This window comes from Lygodium microphyllum, chromosome 3 (assembly GCF_053477565.2).
Source record: "Lygodium microphyllum isolate KBCC chromosome 3, Lygodium_microphyllum_v1.1.10, whole genome shotgun sequence".
In the NCBI taxonomy this organism is placed as follows: domain Eukaryota; kingdom Viridiplantae; phylum Streptophyta; class Polypodiopsida; order Schizaeales; family Lygodiaceae; genus Lygodium; species Lygodium microphyllum.
The window spans coordinates 104,231,795-104,255,862 of record NC_141137.1 but is presented as its reverse complement, the minus strand read 5'-3'; the positions used below and the strand labels follow the sequence as shown (position 1 = coordinate 104,255,862).

The window sequence follows — 24,068 nt, the reverse complement described above, 5'->3', positions numbered from 1 at the left end:
CAGAGATAGAATCTCTTATGAAAAATGGCGCTTGGGATTTGGTGCATTTGCAAAAGGGCAAAAAGTACTACCATGCAAATGGGTTTACAAAATGAAAGTCAATTCTGGTTCTTTGCCGAAGTACAAGGCATGCTTGGTTGCTAAAGGGTACAAGCAAGAATATGGAATTGATTTTGATTAAATCTTTTCTCCTATAGTCAAAATGTCTACTCTGCGGACCATCTTGGGCTTGATTGCATTTGAAGACATGGAATTCATACAGATAGATATAAAAACCTCTTTCTTTCATGGTGATTTGCATGAGGAGATCTATATGCAACCACCTAAGGGATTTGATGCAAAGGGGAAATTGCACATGGTATGTGAACTGAACAAGAGTTTGTATGGACTGAAGCAAGCACCACGAGAATGGTATCATAAATTTGATACATATATGTAATCTCAGGGGTTTCATCGTTCTCAAGTTGATCACTGCTTAAACACCAAGAAGGCAGCAGATGACAATCTTATTCTCTTGGTTTTGTATGTGGATGACATGCTAATTGCAGGGAAGGATGTTCATGCCTTGGACTCCTTGAAGCCAATTACATTCTTGGCATCTATACTCATAGACATATTGAAGGGTTGTCTTTATTTGTCACACCAGGACTATGTCACTAAGGTTTTGCAGCACTTTAATATGGAGGGGGGAAAAGTCATTAGTATACCATTATCTCCATATGTGAAACTTAGTACAAATGACAACCCTACATTTTATGATGGAAAGGCTAAAATGGCCAAGATACCTTATGCTTCAGTTGTTGTTGGTAGCTTGATGTATGCTATGGTTGCTACACGTTCTAACATTGCATTTGCAGCGGGAGTGGTTAGTAGATACATGGCATATCCTGGTCAAAATCATTGGGAAGTAGTGAAAGGTATCATGAGATACCTTAAGGGCACAAAGGATTTGTGTATCTGCTTTAGTAAGTAGAAGTCATCTGTTGTTGGGTTCACAAATGCAGACTATGATGGCCATTGTGAGTGCAGGAAGTCTACTTTCAGGATATGTGTTCACGTTCACAGGTGGAACAGTCTCTTGGATATCTAGGTAGAAAAAGTGTGCTGCTACTAACTCATGCAAAGAGGCTTTATGGCTCTCACATGTGGTGAGAGAACTTGGTATTACAGAGGTCCTATCCTCCACACTGACAGTCAAAGTGCTATCATGCTAGCACGGAATCCTTTCATGCAAAGACAAAGCACATATAAGTGAAGTATCACTTTATCAAGGGTATACTTGATAGCAAGAGCATTGAGCTTGTCAAGGTACATACAGATGAACCTTGTAGACCTTCTCATGAAGGGTCTTCCAATAGAGCGGTTTGCTCATTGCCCCATATGTTGGGGGTTAAATAGTATATATGTATTTTAGCTTTATACATACATAGACTTAGTTGATTTTTTTCTCTTCCTTCAGGCATGTTGCCTTCGGGTGGGAGGTTATTGGGAATAAAGGCTCATTGTGCCTTTTACAGTGTTTGGGTGTGAACGCACCCTTGCACTCTTGTACTTTATATATTATCTAAACCTAAAAAGTGGCATATTCGTCATTGTACCGAATACCCCTTGTATCTTGCTTACACTCCTGTGGCTTATTGTTTTCTGCTTTTTCCTGCACTTAATCTGACACTCAATCCTAGCTCATTCAATCTTGATACAAGTAGTACCATCAACAAGAGCTCCAGTTTCCAAGTCAATACTCTAAAGTTCCAAGAGACTAGTTGCTAAGTACTCTCATTCATGGAAGATGGCTTCATTGTGCCTAAATGTTCATCTTGTTGAACAGCATCTTGGCCATTACCATCACCATCATCATCATCATTGTTATCTTTTTTCCAACATATAAAAGAATCAGCCTTTGCAACTTATGTACGAGCTAGCAAGCGAAGATTGGAGCTTACATAAACTAGGTCATTTATCTTTATTGTACCAAGATGATTTCTCTTCTTTGAGTGAATATGATTGAATGAGTTCCATAGTTGCTCTAAACAAGAAGAGCTAATTGTTTGGCTAAGAATATGAATAGCTAAACTTTGCAACTGTGGACCTTTTGCCTCATAGTCCTCTCCTCCCACCATAGAGTAACCCCTATATTTGTCTTGTCCTTTAGTGCATCCTTTGTACCAAATACCCCTAATGTTTGCCGATACATAGAGAGCTTATTTTTAATTTTGCATTCCATTTCACGGCTAGGATAAAGCCTTGCAAGCAATGTGTTCCAAGCCTTGACCACCTCAAAGTCTCTTTCTTGTATCTTTCCTTGAAACTCAAAATCAAGCACGTATGTTGTAGCATGCATAAGAGAATCATACTCGTTCCATCTGCTGATGCATAACTCCTTGATTTGCTCATACTTGTCTGCATTTGGTTCCAAAGTCTCCAACTTCTCAATCATGCGATCCATACCTTCATAGATCTTCCCATTGCATAGATCCATGCCATTTGCAAGCCTCAACATGTGCATGATAGGATCAATCATTTGGTTGGTGCGATTCACCTCATCACAAAAATCTCTATGAGAGACATATGCATTACATAACATAGCAATAGCAGTGGCAGTCCCAATCCAATTTTCATATTCATCACTAGCAAATAGGTGCCTAATTGCACCTTTGCAAAAGTGCAATCGACCAAGCATAAGAAAGTTATATGCAAATCGTGTATTCGAGTATTTGAGAAGTTCTTTGCTACTTCTCTTGTGAAACTCAGCATGCAAGTATTGACGATTAGATATAAATGCGACAATCTTGTTGCCTTTCGCAACAAGAGTGCAATCCATGGCAAGTCCCCAATATCCTTCAACAAGTTATTCAAGTAATATGCTATGCATGGACTAAAGGTGATATGTAGATACATTGCCATTAAAATGTTTCCCGTTGCCCTGTTTGTAGGTTCACCATCTGTCACAAACTACACTGCATTTTCTGCCTCAACAGTCTGCACTGCCTCGCACCACTCTGATGCCAATACATCTGCACTCTTTCCAGTCTCTGAAGCATCATGACTACTAATGAAGTATACATCCCTACGAGAATATGCAACAACACCATGTATGGTCCTATGGCGTGTGTCACTTCATCCATATGCTATCAATGTCACTCCATTTCTTACCCATTGATTGCGAATATTTGCTGTTGCAATCTCTATGGCTGCTTTCTCCTTCTGAAGCAATGTAGTTCTGATAGTTTCTGATGAAGGGGGCTTATATGTGGGTCCATACTTTGCAATCTTTGTCTGTTTTCTCTTTTTTCTTTTGTTACCTTGAAGTGTGCAATGAACTCTGTCTAATGCCACGACCTATTGCCGTAGATGGCCCATGAGAAAACCAAGCCTGTAGCTATGGCAGATGAGAATTGGGTTAGACTCAACAAGGCCATTGCATACATTAAAATGGCTATATTTGATGATGTACTGACAAACATTAAGCGTCTTGATACAGCTTATGCTGTATGGAAAAAGTTAATGGATACTTATGAAAATATAACTCTAGCAAATCAAGTGCATCTCATGCGCAAGTTTGTAAACATGGAGTCGGATGAGTCTAAGTCAGCATCTCAGCATTTGAGTGCTTTCACAAGGATTTTGTATCAATTGTTGCAGGATTGTGGTTTGCAGCCCTTCAATGATAAAATGAAGGCTATTCTCTTGTTGATGACTTTACTTGATAGCGGGAAGGCTTTGGTTGTCTCACTTAGCAACAATAATGCTTTAACCTTTGATAGTATTAGACACTCTCTTCTCAATGAGGAGATCAAAAGAAAGTCCAAGGGGAAAAACAGTGATTCAGCCTATCATCTTAGAGGAGGTAGGTTAGAGAAGAGAGGTGATGCAACAAATAGAGGCAAAATTAGAAGTAAAAGCAAGGGCAAATAGTAGGATGTTACTTGCTATTAGTGTGGGTGTAAAGGGCATAAAAAGTCCGAGTGCCAGTATTACAAGGAAGAGCAAGAAAAAAAGAAACAATAGGGAGAGAAAAAAAAGGATGACAACAAAAATGATGACAACTCTTCCTCAAAAGAAGTTGCAGAGGTAAATGTTGTATCTAGTGTGGTCATTGAAGAGCTCTCTAACATTGAAGAGAGAGTTGACAGCCTCATACAATGATGTAGACATTATGGCGTTACTTTCAGCTCATGATGGGCTATCCCTATCATGAATAGTGGACAACAGTACCTCTTTTCATGTTACTCTCTCTTTGGAGTCATTTTTTGAATACACTGCAGGTTGTCTAGGCAAAGTTTACCTTGGCTACAACTATGCATGTGAAATAGAGGGTGTAGGTACGATTCATTTGATTCTTGAAAATGGACAAGAGCTGATTTTACAAGATGTCAGATACGTACTTGGCATAAAGAAAACTCTATTGTTAGTTGGGTAACTTGATGCAAGAGGGTATATTACTACCTTTGATGGTGGATCTTGGAAGGTCCACAAGGGCTCTATGTTGATTGTTAAAGGTAGCAAGAAGAGGACTTCGTATTATTTGCATTGGAAAGCATTACCTAGCAAGTTCTTGGCTGTGGCTGAAGTTCATTCACAAATGAAACTTTGGCACAAAAGACTTGGCCATATGAGCCAAAAGGACCTTTTGATTCTCTCCTCTTTAGGGAGATTTGATGTAAAAGGCTCTAGTTTCGAATTTTGTAATGATTGTTTATATGGAAAATATGTGAAGTCTCCTTATTACTTTGGTGCTGTTAAGAAGTCCAATGCTCTTGATTTAGTACACTTTGATGCATGCACTATGCATGTTAATTCATATGGGAATACATGGTATTTTGTCACTTTTATTGATGATTTTAGTAGAAAGTCATGGGTGTCTGTGTTAAAGGGCAGAAAGGAAGTATTGGATGCTTTTAAAAAGTTTCATGGTTTTGTTACCACATAGAAAGGAATTAAGTTAAAAGCTATAAAAACACATCATGGGAGGTGAGTATGTTTCTAACGAGCTAAAAAAGTTTTGTGAGATGTATGGCATTAAGAGGCAGTTGATAGCCCCTTATAATCATGTATCAAATGGCATGGTTGAAAGATATAATTGCACACTTTGTGAGAGATTCAAATGGGCGTTGTCCACAACTAATCTCTCGTAGCAGTTCTAGGGAGAGGCTCTTAAAACTGCAGCTTATGTATGCAATTGCTCTCCAAATCGTGCATTGGAAAGTGGTATTCCTGAAGAGGTTTGGTTTGGCAAACTTGCTTCATATGGCCATTTGCGTGTTTTTAGTTGTGATGCGTTTGTGTATGTACCTATAGATCATAGGACCAAACTAGACATGAAATCCATCAAGAATATCTTCATGGGATATAGAGATGAGGGAGAGATGGGTTATAGAGGTTGACTTCCTCAAGGCAGGAAGATAGTACGCAGCCGAGACGTAGTATTCAATGAGGCAAAGTTGCTGAAACATGCTACACAAGGTGACCTTGACAAAAAGAAGGCGAAATTTCAGCATGAACAGCCAGTCATTCAGCAGCCATTAGCTGAAGATTTTCTTCTTTTTGATGCTGAAAATGAGCAGCAACCCATTGTGCTACAGCTAGAAGATGATGGACAACAAATAGATGCACAGGATGGAATAAGACAACAAGAAAAACATGCTGAAAGTAGGTTATAGTACTAATGCCTCTATTACAAGGTGAGAATCAACCTTTCTTTGTTCAGGAGCTAATATTTTACCCTTCCAATGCTTTACACCCAACCTCCTTGATTAACAAAGCGTTTTCTTTACTTATCTATTTTTTCTTTTTTTTTTGTTTTTCTTGAGATCTTTGAATAGGTCGTCTGACTTAGGAAAAGTTGTATCCAAATCATACATGAACTCATCGGCATGGAATATCTCCTCTTTTGTTTTGAGATAGGTAATAAGAGTGGTTTACCATATACGATCTCAAGGGACGATCTACTTGTAGATGCATAAATTGGTTTGTGATGGACATTTTGTACCAAAAGAAAAATGCTTTTTTCATTCTTGATTGGCTTCATGGGCAATAGCGCTTCAGCATACCCAATATTGTGAGATTGGCTATCTCATATTGACTATCTGTTTAAGAATAATAAGAGAGAAAAAGTTAACTTTCATACCCAACTTCTCAAAGAGAGCTTACCAAGACTAACTATTGGTTTGTAGATCTCTATTGCCCATGATGGATTATGGTAACCCATGATGCTTGAAGATTTGTTGAATAATAAATCTTCTAGCCATATGTTGAGGCTTAATAGCCTTCTTCCCTAGAATGAAATAAGCTTGATTGTTGAACTCATCAATAATAGTATGTATGCCATCATTGCCATTTGCTGATTTTGGCAAGCCAAAGATGAAATCCATTTCAAGTCTTTGTCAAAGTTGGCTTGAAATTTGTAATGACTGAAAAACTATGTAAGCTTTTGGTGATCAATCTTTATCTTTTGGTACACAAGATATTTTGTAACAAACTGCTCAATATCTCTTCGATGTTTTGGCCAAAAGAAATATATTTTAAGCACTTTGGTTGTGGCCAAAATACCACAGTGAACCATTCAGGAGTAGCATGTCATTCTTCCTTTACCTTATGCTTGAAATCTTTGGTAACATAGAACTTATTCTTTATTTTTAAAATTTTGTATTTGATAATTTAAGAGTTTGCCTTTTAACCAGGCTGTAAACTTTTCCAAATGACTGTAAACTCTTTGTTAGACGTCTATATGTTCCTTATACTAGTAAAATTTGTATATAGTTGGCCCATTGAATATACTTTTCAAATATCTTTGGTTGCTTGAGAAAATGTATCTAACTATCATGGTTAGTTTTGATGAGAAATTCTTCACCTAAAAGATAATGCCTCTAATCTTTCAAAGCTTGAATGATGGCCATTAATACCTTTTCATAGATGGTAGCATTCTATTTTGCATTTTGCAACCTTTCGCTTGTATAAGCAATTGCATGCTCTTCTTGGTTTAAAACTACATCAATGCAATCTCATAAAGTATCACATTCCATGAAAAAAGGTTTTGACAGTTTTAGTATAATAAAAAAAGATTTTTTGCGGATATAGAATTTTAAAGCTTCAAAAGCTTACTTTCCCAATTTAGTCCAACAAAATGCCATTGCTTTTATGCTCAAATCATGCAATGGTCCATTAACCACCTCAAACCATATTTTAATCAATCTTCGATAATAAGAGCACAATCCCAAGAAACTTTTAACTTCATGGACACTGGTCAATTCTAGCCATTTAACTATAGCCTTGACATTTTCTAGAATCATTGTAATTTCATCTTTGGATACGATATGGCCCAAGTAGTGAATCTCTTCTAGGAAAAATTCACTCATTTTGCCATTTGCTTAAAATTTATGTTTTTAAAGTTTTTGAAATAGTATTCTCAATTGTTTCTTATGCTTTTCTTAATCTTTTAAATAAACAAAAATATCATCAAAGACAGTATTTGTAAACTTCCGGTGTACTAAGATTCTTTCTATCATTCTATTAAAGGATTGCAAGAGCATTGATAAGACCAAGTGGTAGCATAAGAAACTCATAATAACCAAAGGTTTGTCTTGAATATTGTTTTGTGCATATCTTCAGGGATAGTTCTTATTTGATGATAGCCACTCTTGAAGTCAATCTAGCTAAATATCCTTTCCATCATTCTATTAAATGTTGTTGGAGCATTGGTAAGACCAAGTGGTAGCAGAAGAAACTTGTACAAACCAAAGGTTTATCTTGAATGTTATTTTGAGGATGTCTTCAAGGGTAGTTGTGATCTGATGGTAGCCATTCTTCAAGTCAATTTGGCTAAATATCCATCCAACCTATCCAAGGTATTGTTAGCAAACATATGTATCTTGTAACATCATCTCCAAGCATGAGCCTTAGTCTAAGTCAGATGAGGACATTAGGAGCTTTGACATTGTTTTCGTTTTATATTTTATGTGCTTTAGGCACTTTAGATAGAGGTACATTAATGCATTTCTTTTTGGGCATTGTAGGTTATCCTAAGCATCCATATTATGGACATGGCCACTTGATTACCAGTTATGGCTCCAATTTAACTATGTATAGGCGAAGTGCCCTCTCATTCATTCATCGCATTATTGTGATTATTCAATTAGCTCTCATTCTCTTTCATCCCCTTGCTACCATCTAATGCCCACACTAACGCTGAGTGGTGTCTACTGGGGCTGATCGTTGCAGCCTTGTATCTTTCGTCCATTGTAGTCAGCTTGTTCATTCGGTCTCCTCTCCATGTTTGCTTTCCCTTTTCTTTCAATTATGCACTCTCACATATATAATTGATTCTTGGTACGGGGAACTTATTCTGAGTAGTAATTTTGTTAAGGGCCTTATAGTGCACACCCACGTGCCAAGACTTATTTTTCTTCTATACTAAGAGGACTAAAGAGCAAAAAGGTGAGGAACTAGGTTTTATCAGACCCTTCTCTAAGAGCTCATTCACCTACTTCATAATCTCTTCTTATTGTGTAGAGCTCATACCATAAGGTGGCTTGTTTGGAGGTGAGTGTTAGGAATGAGGTCAATGTGATGATCTTTTGGCCTCTTAAGTGGTAGCTCATCAGGTAAAGTATTTGTGAAACAATCTTCATACTCCTTTAAGAAATTAATTTGCTCCTCATTTATATTTGAGATGGACTCGTTAGTTTCAAACTTTGTTAAAATCTTTGATAAAAATCAAGTACGAGGAAATATACTTTTTCATTGCTTTAGAAAATTGTACATGGGATAATATGGGAATAGAGCCTTCTTCAACTCCCACATCAAAAGATACATTGCTTATCTTTGAAAGGAAACATAAATTCATTTTGATTCCAATTAATGGCTAGATCTCTATTCTTTTATACAAGGGTATTTCTAATACATTATCACAATGATTGAGACCTTCAATGAAAAAGTCTAATGATCTACATAGTCTCCTATCTCAATTCATAGTTTTCCAAGGATTGGAGTGACTTGAGATTCCATTCCTTAAAAAGGTATACCTTTATACTTACACTTTGGCTCTTTTTGATTTGACTTCTTTTGGCCAAACGTCTTAGTCTCTTCTTTTGTGGTTCTTGTTTGGAAGACTTACCAAGCATCCATGGCATATATAAACCCTTCAACTCCTAGGGCTGTATCTTGGGCTGCTTCCAAAGCATTTGGTTTTGTCATCTTGAGAGCTTGTAGCACCGTTGGATTTAAACTATAGATAAACTTTCTTGTCTCCATATTGGAAGGAACTTCATTTAGAGGAAATATTTGCAAACCTGTTGATATATACTTCCACATTTTCTCCTTGACGTAACTTTAGCTCATCATCCCATACTTGTTGCACACCAACTTCAAAGGATGAAGGTAAAAACTTCTTGTTGAACATCTCCTTGAACTCCTTCCAAGACTTGGGTTCCTTTTCTTTTTGGACAACTTTGAGCCATCAATTTAAAGTGGTGTCCTTCAAATGCATTTTAACCATCATAATCTTTGATTTTTCTATATAAACTTCACCACCAAAAGTAACATAAAATTGTCCAGTAAAAGACATAGCATTTTGAGCATCTCTCTTATATATAAAACATCAAATATGACACCCTTATCTTTAGGCTTAAAGTCTCTTTTAGCATCTTTTTTCTTTTGTTAAAAGCATATTGGGAGATTTAGCCACCATACAAATAGCCGGTTCTTTGACTTTCTCCTTGCCATTCTCCATGAGGGGATTTCTTGGACAAGAGGAGGCAACTTGTGTATGATGAGACAAGTCACAGTTTGGGTGGATCCCCAAATGATAGGTGATGTGTTACCCTACATAGACTTTGTTGCATTGATAACATTGATACCTTTCGTGCTTGTCCTCTAGAGAGACTTAAATACATAGTCTCTACTTTTGTTTGTTGTATCAGTAACACTGATACCTTTCGTGCTGGTCCTCTAGGAAGACTTAAATACATTGTCTCTACTTTTGTCTGGTTGCTAACATGGTATTGGTATTCTTCTATAACCTTGCAAGGAGCCAATTGTCAGGGCAGCCTTGGGGATGGCATCATGTCTTATTCCCATCCGGTTGCTGAACCAATAGACGTAATTAGTATAATTCTTTACATGCCTTAAGCAACTAAATCAGTTTCTACTTTTTCTACCAATCAATCCTTTTTTTTTAAATTCAGTAAATTAAAAATCAATAAATAAAACCTTTCCATGGTTTCTCAATCACGAAGTTCATCTCATGCATTGGTACGTGTTTTACTTTCCGTGCATGTAAACACACCTTATTTCTCATTTTTTGGCTCACACAAATAAACCAAGTATTTCATTATGTGAATGCACATTTTAACGAAATAATGAAACTAAATTAACTTTTCTTTACAAAAAGAATATCAATTTACAGTGATTAGAATATTTATCTAAATTCACCTTTCTCTAAATATGCGGCCAAGGCAATCATATTTGCATGCTCCTCGTTCCGGCTGCCCGAGGAAGGGACAGACATTGTAAATTCTAATTTGACCAGTCGACTGTTGCTGTCTCTTGAAGGTTTGTCACCTCAAAACTGATTACTTCTAAGGATGCAAGAAAAACTGAATTGTCAATGATTTGTCATCCCTTGTGTTATAAGCTAAAGAGTGAGATCTTTCGATGCCTAAAGCAAGAGGTATTCCTATCTTGGGTTAGGCAACAGAAGGTTGTTTAGAGCAGCAGTAAACTGTGTATTTGAAGTGCACAGCATCAGTGAGCTACATTTTATTGAGTTTGATAAATACTTGAAGGAGGAGCTGGAGCAGATAGCTGCATTTTAGCATTAGAAGGCATCTTCAGGCAATGTCTTCACCTTTTTGTCTGATTGTAAGTTAAGAAATGACAATTATGCACTGTGAAACAATAAGCTCAAACTACGTTTGAAGCAAGTAGCACTGGGATTCCAAAAATCCAGCTCATCAGGTCTCTCACCAGCCTGGTTGGCCTTAGAAACTGCTCACTTGAAGGAGAGTGTATAATGGATGATGGTTCGCACTTTGAAAGGTTTGTGTAGACTTGTTTCAGTATTGGTAGTGCTTTCGTAATTAGAAGCAGCTGCCATGTACAAGCATGCCTTGAGGTGGAGGCAGGCCACTCTTGTATCATCTTGGGAGATTGGAGGGCAATGAATGTATGAGAAGACATGTGAAATGGAAAAGACACTCTTACATGTCAAAGCAAAGAGGAACTTGCAGCTGCACACTGTGTGCTCCCCTGCTTCTCACTATATATTTGACATTGTATCAAGCAATAAAGCTTGCTTGTCACTCATGAAGTGGGTTTTATGAACTGGCATAGAAGTGTTTTGAAGACGTCTAACTTAATGTGCAACTGACCTGGAATTCTGTTATTCCAGTGCACTGGATGGCATTGTCAATCTGTGGCAGATTCAAGGAAAAGGGTGAGTGTTTTACATCTCTGAAAGTTTATTCTCAGGTTTGTTAATCTTTGATGCCTCTTTTGGTGTTAATAAGGAATTCAAATCATAACCAAGGAGTGTATCAAACATGAACTTGGTTTTCACAACTTACCTTCTGATTTAATTTTGCTCTGTTAGTCCATCTAAATGGAGATAGCTAGTGCAATGCAATGAGAATTTTACAGTTTACTTGTATGCTTTATTATGAGATCAAATTTCATGTAGATGGGATTGGAAGGAATAGGCCTGAAGACTTTGTTTTAAGGTATGTCTTAAGATTGATCCCTTGACTGTGTTGTTTGATATGTTTGTGTCAAACTAGTCTTTTCAGAGATAGAATTTGTACTGTAAAAATGAAGAATATGTGGATGTGCAATACATATCTTGCCTGTTTAGGTATACAAACAAATAATATGTACAAACAAGGTCCTGATATTGCTTTATATGCACACCCCTAAAGGTCATCAAGTTATCTTGTGCTTGTGTGCATGTGCATGGCATGATAGAGTATTGGGCAGGTTAGGCATGTGCGCAGGTCAATTGTACTTTGTCAACATGTTTATTTCATACTAGTTAGGATTGGTGTCAAGTGTAAGGTATGCCTTAAGAGCAATCCCTTGACTCTGTTGTTTGATGTGCTTCCAGTATGCTAGTCTTGTCCAAAGATGGCTTTTGCCCTGTAGGTCTGAAGAGTATAGAGGCTGTATAATGTGGGTTTCACATAGCTTGTGTGTTTGTGTATACAAATAAGTGTGTATGCAATATTGTGGGTCACACAAACAGGCAAACTAAGTAATTCCTATGTTAAACAGCCTCTCTGCTCTTGAGACCTTGAGTACAAATGCAATCTTTCTACAGACCAGTTTAACACAAAACTTGACGAGTCACAGTTGACCTGCTCAAAGTGTAACATGATGCACACATTGCATATACAAAAACATTGTGTTGTTGCTTAAGTTTTCCTGTATGTGAAGGCCACCTGAGTTTATTGATTTAGTTTGTGGATGCATGCACATTTGGATATGGGGTTATCAGGTAGGTTACGTGTATGAGCAAATCATCGTGAGCAGCAGGATTTTACTTTTGTGAGTCTGTAGGATGTGCTGCTGTCAGCTACAGAGCTGCAGATGACAGGATTCAGCAAGTGGACAGTTGAATACATGTCTGCAGTCTAAAATTCCAACTATGTCTCAGTCATTCTTGAAGGTTTGCTGCTACAATTCAGTCAGTTGACAACAGATTGGTGGACAAACTTTAGTCTACTTTCAGGGCTGAATCGCATCAAGCAGGAGAAGACTCAATTTTGCTTCCCCTGGCTCCAAATCAAGGGGCAAACTGAGGATTAAGGCTTCTGGGTGCAGTAGACGGCAGATTGTTCAAGAATAGTTGGAGATTGAGCCTTGATTTGATGGAAACTATTGTTTTTTCAGTTGACGAATCTTCCCATCATATTGAGATGGTAGCCTCCCTTGCAAACGCAAAGAAGCCTCGTGCTCAAGCAACATAGAGGACAGATGCTCAAACTAACAGGTGTTGCTGATGTTTGAGCTCGTAGGGCATTGGCCACACCTGCACTTCTGGAAGGGTGGATTGCAAGCTGATTGTGTAAGTGTCACTTGGACGAGGAATGATTGAATTGTATCAGTCGGTCGAACTTGATAGTTGGTATTGACCACAAGTTCAATAGTGCAAACGAGATATTTCAAAAGATAGGAGGAACCAATAGTGAAGAGAGTGTAGAAACAAAAGCATGGCAATTGACACATGTGGTCCAGACTGTGTGTGTGTCAAAATCAGGCTGAAAAGGCAAACTTGCTGAAAATGCATACTACTGGAGAGTAGATTTGCAAAAAGAAAGTTGAAAATGACAGCACAAACTGCGAAACATCAGCTGTACTAGCAAACTGTCAACAGTTAATGTGAAAACACAAGCTGGATCAGCAAATTGGCAGGAGAATTTTTAAAAACGGCAGTAAATCTTATCAAAACACAAGTAGATCAGCACAACATTAGCAAATGTGGAAAAAATGGGTGCAAAAGATGATAAGCATAGGTTGAGGCTGCGAAATGCAGCCTGTTTACTAGCCAGTCATGCTGAAAAACTGCCAGCCTGCAGCTTCTAAGATGCTGGGACCTGTTGGAGAGGGATCAACAGCAAATGCAGGCTGGTTGGTGCAGTTTATACATGATCAGATCTGAAAACAGCCATCACATGCAGCAGGCAACACCAAAACGAACTCTGATATATTATCAGAAAAGCATGCAGCAATGAAAGTGAAGAGACACTACTATAGAAGACTGCAAGAACAAAAAAGGCAAAGGACACTTCATGAACACAAGAACTCAAAGAGAATATGCTCGGGAGATGGAATCCATATGCCAAGGCACAAGAATTTCACAAAGGCTCGAGCATTGAGTCATTGGCAATATGCACCAGTCTTCCTCTCTCTAGATGGAAGCAATGGTGTTGAAGGATGAGTATCTAAGTGAATGTCTCAGGAGGAGGTTGATTGATTGTAAATAAATAGAAAAATAATGCTACAAATGACCAGTTATTGAGTCCCAAAAATGGGTGCCAAAAACAGGTCAGCCAGCATTAATTTGCATCGGCGTAAAAATTAGAATACTCCATAGTTGTCAAGTACAAAAGGTATGATACGGTATGATAAAATATGGTACTAAATTGTACCTTAAGATTTTATAAGGTATGGTGTGATATTAGTACGAAAAAAAAATAACTTGATTATTTTGGACTAAAGATAATAGAATAGATGTTTAAAGTCTAAATGGCAATGCTATTAGAGTATATAAGATGAATATTTAAGGGTAACATGCCAAAACCTCATGCCGCATGCGCAACATGTACTACCGTTACCCAAAAGTTACAAGTATATAGATGGGAGTGGATACATCATAGATGAAAGATCATACAAACAAGAGTAGGCTTGAGAGAGAATATTGAGAAAAAGAGAGGCTAGAGAGAGAGAGAGAGAGAGAGAGAAGAAAGAAGAGAAAAAAAAAAGGAGAAAGAAAGAAAGAAATACATAGGCTTGGGGGAGAGTGGTCAAAAAGGGCCAATATTTTGTACTAAATCATACGAATACGTATGGTATGGTACATAGATGGGAGTGGATATATAATATATAAAGGATCGTACAAATAAGAGTAGGCTTGAGAGAGAGAGAGAGAGAGAGAGAGAGAGAGAGAGAGAGAGAGAGAGAAAGAGAGGCTTGGGGGAGAGAAAGAAAAAGGAAATAAGAGAAAAAAAGAAAGGAGAAAGAAAGAAAGAAAGTTGTAGCCTTAGGAAAGAGTGACTAAAAAGTGTCAAATTTTTCATATTAAATCGTACGAATACATACTGTACGGTACTGTATAAATTGGTCTGTACTACGTATAGAGACAGCCTTGGAATGCCCATACACACTTATGCATCCTATGAGTTGTATTTTGCTAATAGATACTAGGTTTTCAGTCATAGCTCCAACACTTCCCTTTTGCATTAGATTGTTGGGCTGACCTTACTAGTTTCTACGCAACTTGAGATAGGACACATAGAATTACCTAGATCATGAGCTCCAACAATATTGAATTTCATAGGGGGATGGATTGGAAGTCATTGGCTGAATATTGGCGGTTACTTGCCAACTTTTACAGCACTGGCACACCAAAACCAGAAGACAATCAAAGTTTCTTTATTTTTAAACATGTTGCCTCCAAAATATTTCTCTCTCTTTCAACATATAGTTTTAGTACTTCATATGCTTTCTTTTACAACTTTGAATGCTAGCTCTTATGCTTTGTAAGGATGCATGATAAAGCGCATAAGAGAAATACACTTTCTTTGGAAGGTGCCTTGATTTCCACCTCATAGAAGAGAAAATTAGGTCATGGATCTAAGTCTAAAGGGTGAGGTGATACTCTTAATATAGTTTCTCTTGAGTGGACCGTGGGAAGTGGTAGCATAATGTGCATAACACAAATCATTTTTATACCTATTGCCAAAGGGTAGGCCAGGTGGATAAGGAGTATCATGTCAAGGCCAAAGGGATCACCCGTAGCACTTCTGAACAGACTTGTACTCCACAAGGGCAAAGAGGGGAAATGCTATACCTCTCAAAATCTAAGTCAAGGTACCCACAACAACTAGTAGTGGAATGTTGACCGTGTTGGCAATGTGGCTCAATGTAATCCCCCTCAATCTATACCCGTACAAACTCTTGAGGGCATGAAAAGGTTACCTTGGTCCTTGAGCCCATCTAGATTGTGTTGGGAGAAGTTCTCCTTTAGTAAGTCTCACATGACCACTAGTTCTTCTGGAAGATTGAGACTCGCTTTTAGATTACGTTCAATACCGTCAGTATCCAGGAACGTCACTTGCCTTTCACCTTTCACTTCACGGATAAATATCCCACTGATTGCTTCTGGATAGAGGTCTAACTTCTTCAAGGGAGTAGTGTCATCGTGTGATATTCCATTAGAACCAATATCCTCCTTCTGAACAGATGACTCATTTGTCTATTGAGATTGTTGGAAGGATATCAAAACTTTGTTTGTTTCTGTGTGAGTGGCAATTTCTTCTGGATTTTGGGATTCATCTTTAGAGGATGCGTCCAGGAATGTTACATAGCACGGACCTTCTATAAGCCGTGGCTTTGATGGCTCTGGCTTCTATTGACAAGGGGCATCATCATTCTCTTTTCTCTAAAATGATTGGTCAGGGCGACAAGAGCCACTAGTGAACTTAATTTTTATACCTTTGATCCATTGCTTATGCAGATTCTGCATACTTTGTGATCCATTGGTCAATCCAAATGGAACCATGGTCATTTTATCCAACAGCCCGGCCATTTAGTCTAGTGGATTTCCATCACATTCCAAATATTAAAACAGCCATAATCATAAAAATGATGCTTTTAAGCACTTTTTAAATATGCCATGCATAGGAACTATCCTTCTTTGTTCCTGTGTTGCATTCCTTAAGGCAAAGATTGATTTTAGAGTTTCGTAAATTCTTGTTCAATTTATTTACAACAATATAATTTATGAAATGAAAAGATTGATTCTACACGCCATTTTACACTATCTTGGGTTTATTCTTTAATTCTGGCTATTGTGCATTTGACCATCCGCATAAGTTTAATCAAGAAAAGAAATAATTTTGAGAACAATTTTAGAGTAATTTTAGTGACCATAATTTTACCCAAACTTGATTGTTATAGTTAGGCTATCCATTACTACATGGAATCATTGCAACTTCAGATTGGTGTACGGTCATCGTATCTTCGGATTGCACGGGTTCCAAGGCTTCTTTGGGTGGCTCTTCAGCTTTGGGATGAGCCTTAGCCTCAACGATGGATTCATTGTTGGTGGGAGTAGAACATTCTCGCTACATCTCTTCGAGGCCATAGGACAGTTTTTGGATGAAGATCTTCACAAACGCACATGAATAGCCTCTAAAACTCAAGTTTGCTTTTGCTCAATCCAGAGCAAGGGTAATAATAGCACTCATGATTTTTCTAAGTCAATGTTGTGGACAAGCTCATTTGGCTTACAAATACCTTACTTGACCATGCATATTGCACATCTAGTTCACAATATTTCATTGCATCTTGCGCATCTCGTTAGTGTAGCTCTTTGCAAGTCTTGAGGCATCTCAGTGATACTTACATGTATGGTTTGTAGGATATCCTACGGTGGTTATATGTTCTTTCTCGAATTAGCTCCTATTTTTTGTTCCAAGAGTGAGCAGTCCATTGTTGTGGTTTCTTCCACGGAAGCAAAGTATAGAGCTCTCTATGATGCCACTTGTGAGGTCATCTACCTTCGGTCCCTCCTCATCGAGATGCACTTTCCTTTTGACCCCCCTACACCCATCTTCATTGAACAATCAAAGTGCCATTGCCATTGTAGGGAACCCAATTTTATTCCTAGGACAGGGCATGTAGAGATGCAGTTTCACTTCTCTAGAGAGCAAGCTAAGTTGGGGACTATTTGGCTCTTGTTTGTCCCATTTGCACAAAATCATGCTTATCTTCTCACAAAGGCGGTCAATCAACCGATGCTCCAGTGTTTTGTATCACAACGTTGGTATAGGTTCTTGGTTGGCCATTGGGCAACCAATGTGCACCCTTTGTTTGATGCCTTGTGTTTGCTATGGGGTGAGACCTTTGTGAGTAGCTATGCTTTTGCGGTTCCTCTTAACTAGAGTTTCTTGATTGAGAGGGGGTGTTAATCTACAAAAGGTTTCCCTTTTTTATCTCATTTAAACATCCCCAAAACACAAATATTGAAAGTCCCAAAAATGTTTGGGCTCCCATATTTTATGCACCTAGAGTGAGAGAATGCTACTTAAGAGTGAGTGCTTGAGTGCCACCCTAGATAGTCGGTTGGCTCATATGTCTATAAATAGGGATCTATCTAGCCATTTTGCATATCCCACGACCATCAATCGATAGTGGTTGCACCCTTACCCTTAATGTCCACTTGTCGTCGGATGCTCCACTTGTTGCCCGCTAACTGTCACCATGTAGATAGCTACATTTTGTTGCCTTGCAGTTCTTAGCAGTTTTGTCAGCTCATGAGTGAGTCTCGGCATGTGTAGTAGTGGGCCAGACCTTGTAGTGATTGCTGGTGTTTTGGATGTGCCATTATTGTGGTCATTTTAGCATTTATTGCTGGCTGACCACCATTTAATACTGGCTGAATTGATCACATTTATGGCATATTTTTACGTATATATTCAAGCTCACTCCTCTAGAGTCATTTACTCATTACTTGCAAATTTTAGTGTAGGACCTATTGGAGAGGGAGCTGGTGCCAGTGCCCATGCAACTAGTGACTCACTGTTGTATGCAAGAGTCTCCTGTTTGGTACATGGATTCCATTTCCCAAGCATATCTTGTGTTGTGCACTCTATTACAACAGTCTTTTGCCTTTGTAGTGTTCTTTTGTTTTCTCTTCTCTTTTGTTGTGTAGTCTATTACAGGAATCTTCTATGCTTCCATTTGCTGCACCCACTTTTGATATTGTATCAAATGTCCGTGTTTTATGTTGTGGATAGTTTGCCCTCCTAGTTTTCTAGTGCTGACCTACCTTTTCCTGTTTGTTGCAGCCTAGGCAACCAATCCTTGTTGCAAATGGCTTGATTTTCTGCTCCTTGCAGCCTGTGTTTTCAATCAACTATTTGTGTTTTCTGATTTTCTACAAGATTTTAATGCTGACAAATGTAATGCTTGGTTGTTGGCATTTTGATCTACAACAATTGCATTTAGTGCTTGTGTAGGTTGGGCGACAATGATTTCAGCTTTCTGATAGTGTTTTTTGTTTGTTCTCACCTTGATTATCCTCCTTGTTGTTCTACTGATGACAAACTTCATGGCCCTGGTTACTTAACATGGAGTGCTGTTATGAAAGCATGGTTTGTGCAGAATTGATTGTGGTACATGGTTTTTGGAGCTATTGAGCGCCCTCAATCTTCGAGTCTTCTTCTTAATGATTGGGACTAGGACAACCACGAGGAAGCTTTACGTACATGGGATTTCAATGATGCTTGTGCATATTCTGTTCTTCTCTACTATATATTTAAAGAGATTCTACTGGTGGTCACGTATTGCAAGGCAACTTCAGCGATATGGATGAAAGCTTCAGATATTGTATGAGGCTCTTTCGACCATGCATGCAATTATCCTCAATGGACAGCTCCAATAGATGATGTTCAAGCTGAAGGACACTATTTAGTCATTCTTACTTCGTGTTACATAGGTATAGGATAAGCTTCATCAAATGTAGTCTGCTCTTCCCAAGGTATATTTTGTGGGGATTGTGTCCTATAATCTCCCTTCAGAGTTTGATGGAGTTGCCAATGCTTTGCAAGTTGAGACGCCATTGAAGCCAGTGAGCTTTACACATGTCCTCGATGTTGCTGGAGCATGAGGCATCTTTGTGGTTTTAGGGGAGGCTTCCATCCCAATATGGTGGCTCCAATGAGACATTTATAGCTTCAGAGATGGGTGACAAGAATAAGTCAAAGGCCCAATGCTATCACTATGGTAAGAAGCGACATTTATGTAAGGATTGCAAAGAGTTAGTGGCTTTGAGGAAGAAGAAGGAGAAATAGGATACTGACTCCTCCATTGAGTCATCCTCCTCCAACTTCGACTCGGATTCTCTGCCAAGGTGTAGCAGACATCATCTTCTTCAAATCAAGGGAAAGACTTGGCTGCCCCTTCTTGTGCTACTTTTTAGTACGTGTGATATGGTTATCCCTTGTGACTCTCTAGTGCGAGAGAGGGAGTGTGAGAGGGTGGGGAGGTGGGGCATGCAAGCCTCAGTTGTTCAAGTACATAGGTGTAAAGGATCCAGAGAGGGACTTCCCTTCGGCATCAATTGTAGTTTGGTAGGTTTTGAAATCTTGGAGCTAGGCTTGACATCTAGGTTCATGACGGGCTGTTTCTTGACAGAGGGTGTTATTGGCTCATCCAAGCTCCCACGAGGGGACACTTTGGCTGGTTGGCAGAAGGTAGGGAATCCATCGTCACATATGCTCAAAGACATTTTTTGATAGGATGGTCATGTATACTATTGTGAGGCATTGCTGAGAGTTGTTATGATTCTTTTCTATTTTTAGGTTTTGGTATGATTGACATCGGCATCCGGTTCTCTCCAAAGCACATTGGTGGTGGCTTGATCACCCATTGCTTGGGTGTCCACGGTCCTATTCCGGTGATCTTTGTTGTATGGACTATGATGAGTCATTATCATTGTATTGTTGTATTGTATCAGATCACCTATGATGTGAGAGAGGGTGTTAGGAGTTTTATCAGCTCATGGGTGAGTTTGGGCATGTGTAGTAGTGGACCAAACTTGTAGTGATTTAGATATTTTTTATGTGCCATTATTATGGTGATTTTGGCATTTATTGCTGGCTGACCAGTGTTTAATGCTGGTCGACCTGATCACATTTAGGGCATATTTTTGGCTGGTATATTTAGGCTTCCTCCTCCACAATCATTCATTCATCACTTGCAGATTCTAGTGCAGGCCTTGTTGGAGAGAGGTAGCCGGTGTTAATGCCCACACCACCAGTGACTCACTATTGTATGCGACAGTCTCGTGTTTGGTATATAGATTCCATTTTCTAGGCATATCTGTGAGTTCTCCCTTTGCAATGTTCTTTGTTTTCTCTTCTCTCGTGTTATGCAGTCTATTACAGCAGCCACAACCTGCTTTGGCTATTGGCGACCTGTTTTCAGATGATTGTCTAGTGTTTCTGGCATTGGAATAGTTGTGTTTTGCTGCTGTACTGACCACCCTGGCTGGCTTTATCTTTTGGACAGTCTGGTGCCTATGTTTTCACCTATTTGTGCTACTGCCCATTTCCCGGATCTCCCGATTAGCTCGTTATCTCCTTCCAGAGGCTGCTTTTGCTGCTGCCCACTTCTCTGGGACTGCTACAGCTTGTCTTCTTTTCTTCTCCAGCTGCGGTGGCATCCTCCGACATCAGAGTTTTGGTGGTGTGCAACCTTGGGATCATCTGGAGGCTGTCTCCATTGACTCCCTCCACCCAGCCCACTCCTAGTGAGACAGTGGTTTGAGTTTTTCTTTGCTTTTTGAATATATGTACTTTTTTCAGTTCATCGAGTCTTTCTTTCACTCTACACTTTTGTGTTTGGTGTTTTCTTGAGTCTCTCTAAGTTGGTTATTTTAGTCCAGTTTGTACATGGTTTGTGCTTTTTCTACAAACCCTAAGGTATTCTCCTCACATTTAGGATTGAGTTTGAATCCCTTAAATCTAGGTAACATCACATCATACATGTATTACTTATGGTTTCCAGTGTGCACTTGTGACTCTTTATTACTTAGTAGTTAGTAGGCAGTAGATACTTAAAACTTTTTGACAATGCACTTTCTCACGTTTTGGAAGAATTTGAACATTTTTCCATCGAGGGACTCTGGCTGGAGCATGACCATTGACTCATGAGTTTGAGTTTATTTGACACGTCTGTGAAGGATGAGTTTTGTGATGCATTTCTTATTAATGACAGTTGCAAGCACCGTTTAGAAATTCAAGCTTCCTTTATGTGAAGGTGTAAGTTGTAGTACAAAATTTAGACAGTTACACCTACAAACTGATGTAAAATCTAGTTTCCCTCTTTCTGTTTTGGACTGAGGTTGGAAATTGCTGTTCTCTGTCATAATTTCTAAGCTTGTAAAGAACAGTTCATGTAGCATCAGAATTTTAAATCAATTTACCAAGCTACTTGGTGCTCCATTTTTTGTGCTAGAGAATGTTTTCAGATTCTCTCTCCCTCTTATCTCCCAAATCTATCCTGCCATGGCTGCACTCCTGATTTACTTTTATTGGCTGAATTACACGGCAATACTTCTAGGATTGGCCTCTCGTTGCTGAGCTCAATTGATTGCCTTTCCCCGGGACAAAGGAGATGGCCGGAAGACATGGCATGGGACCCAACAGGAGATTGTCTGTTTGCTTGCTACTCTGCAGATGGAAATGATAGCCAAGTTGCCATAATCGGGTCTTCTGGGAAGGTGGGTGCTACTGATTTTGTGTGTAATCATTTGTGAGTTAGGAGTTCTCAGCTACTGACATGGTTCTGTGGGTTATTAACAGAAAAAGGCACAGTTTTTGGAAGGCAAACCTCATGTGAAAGGTATACTGAACAGTATAGTCTTTATGCCGTGGTATGAGAACACCTTTTTTGCTACTGGCGGTAGTGACCATGCTGTCATTATGTGGGATGAGAAGGAAGATGGAAAATGGAAATGTAAAGCTTTGCACAGGAATCAACATTCATCAGCTGTGATGGGTGTAGCTGGCCTGCAGCACAAGCAATCAGTGCTCTCTGTAGGTGCAGATAAGCGAGTGGTTGGTTTTGATACTCGAAGTCAAAGGCCTGAATTTAAGTACGTGCTCGAAAGCAAAGCTATGGGTGTGCTACCAAATCCAGCAGATTTCAACCTTTTCATGGTGCAAACGGGGTATGCATTTAGAATGTAGATGTAAAAATTTGTTGTTGAGGACTATATTCCTGTTTTATTGATCTTGTGCTTTGAACAGAACTCCTGGGCAACAGCTTCGCTTGTTTGACTACCGGGCACAGCGTTCTGAACTTCATGTCTTTGGTTGGACCCAATATAGTAGTGAATCACAATCAGCCCTCATAAATCAGACCTGGTCCTCCGATGGTCGCTGTATTGCCTCTGGTTCAGCTGATCCCAAAATTCACATTTTTGACATAAGATACAATTCTAAAGAGCCCTCACAGAGCATCAAAGCACATCAAAAACGAGTTTTTAAGGCTGCCTGGCATCACAGTCTTCCACTCCTAGTTTCAATATCTTCCGACCTGAATATTGGTTTGCACAGATATGCTGCCTGAGTTGAAGTGTTCACACTGACTTTTGATGGAGTCATCCAGTGATTTCAGGAGCTGTGCGTGCTCCTGTGCAAGCACACTGAGTCGAAAGAAAGGATACAGCAGTCATTAAATGTTTGCATAGATCCGATGGAGTAAGCTAAATTGACTTCGATGATGTCAGTCTGTATTGGATGGCTGTGCTTCACAAGTCTCAAGAGCTACTAGTAAAGTGTAAGCAAATCTCTGTCAGTTGCAAACATTGTGGGGTATCCAATGTTTTTCTTGTTGGAATTCGGTCATGTACCCTCCCGAAAGGCAACACTATTTTCTTGTTTCAGTCATAAGACAGATGATGGTCACTTCAAAAAATGTTCTGAAGCAACTTGATTTTGCTGGAAGGTTGTGAAACCATTAGGTTATATTTGGTTCTTCGTACAACAGCATGGTTGGTTAGGGCTTATCAGTAATGGAGAGTGTATTATGAATGAGATAGCATTATAATGGTGCAACACATGTATATGTGGCGAAATTGAAAGTAGATACTCATAGCTGTGCTCTTCTTTCCCTTTCTCAAACAGTGAAAGTAGATATTCGTGGAATTGAAAGTAGATTCATGGCCTTCCAGGTCTCAAAATTAATCAAGGTTGAATGTAGCCATTAGAATGTCTCCTCTGTCATTTTTAAACAGTGCCTGTTACCTCACTGTTGTTATGTTCCTTTTTAAAAATGAAACATTATCACAAGGCTTGTGTCTGTGTTGGATTTTGATTAGTTTAATGCGCTCTATGCCTGTGTATATTAATCAGTTTCTGTTAGGGGTAGGCCTTGCGCATAAGAAGCAATGAAGCTATAAGATCCTTAGGACATGTTGCACGTACGATGTACCTAATTGCTAACCTCATGCATATCTGTTAGGAGCTTTTGGAAAAGCAAATCACTTTGATTGGGTGGTTTTTGAAGCATTCCCTCTCTTGCTTTTTGGCCATATGATTCAAGAGTCTAATTTTTATATTCTAGTTATTTGTAAAGAAAAAGTTAGTTAAATTCTAGTTATTTGTAAAGACCATTGACTCATGAGTTTGAGTTTACTTGACACGTCTGTAAGGATGAGTTAGTTAAATTGTAGTTCATTTAAAACCTAAAAAGAAAAAGTAAATGCTTTTGGCTTGCCCTTTCAAAACCTCTCAGCAAAAGACCTTGGAAAATTTTATTTGTAAAGAAATTGCATGTTAGTCAATTTA

At 38.8% G+C, this 24,068-nt stretch overlaps 1 protein-coding gene across 2 annotated transcripts in view; it reads left to right on the top strand.

The window, feature by feature from the left end:
- Nucleotides 1-23,387, top strand: part of LOC148038697 (transducin family protein / WD-40 repeat family protein) — a 137,299-nt gene extending 113,912 nt beyond the window's left edge. Inside the window, exons 4-7 of one of the 2 annotated variants that reach the window (XM_087674372.1) lie at nt 11,387-11,431; nt 21,838-21,997; nt 22,080-22,447; nt 22,527-23,387. In XM_087674372.1, the coding sequence (XP_087530498.1) occupies nt 11,387-11,431; nt 21,838-21,997; nt 22,080-22,447; nt 22,527-22,848 (895 nt within the window). In that variant the 3' untranslated portion in view covers nt 22,849-23,387. The remainder of the gene's footprint in view (nt 1-11,386; nt 11,432-21,837; nt 21,998-22,079; nt 22,448-22,526) is intronic. The other variant, XM_087674380.1, reaches the window with a different exon arrangement.
- The last annotated feature ends 681 nt before the right edge of the window (nt 23,388-24,068 follow it).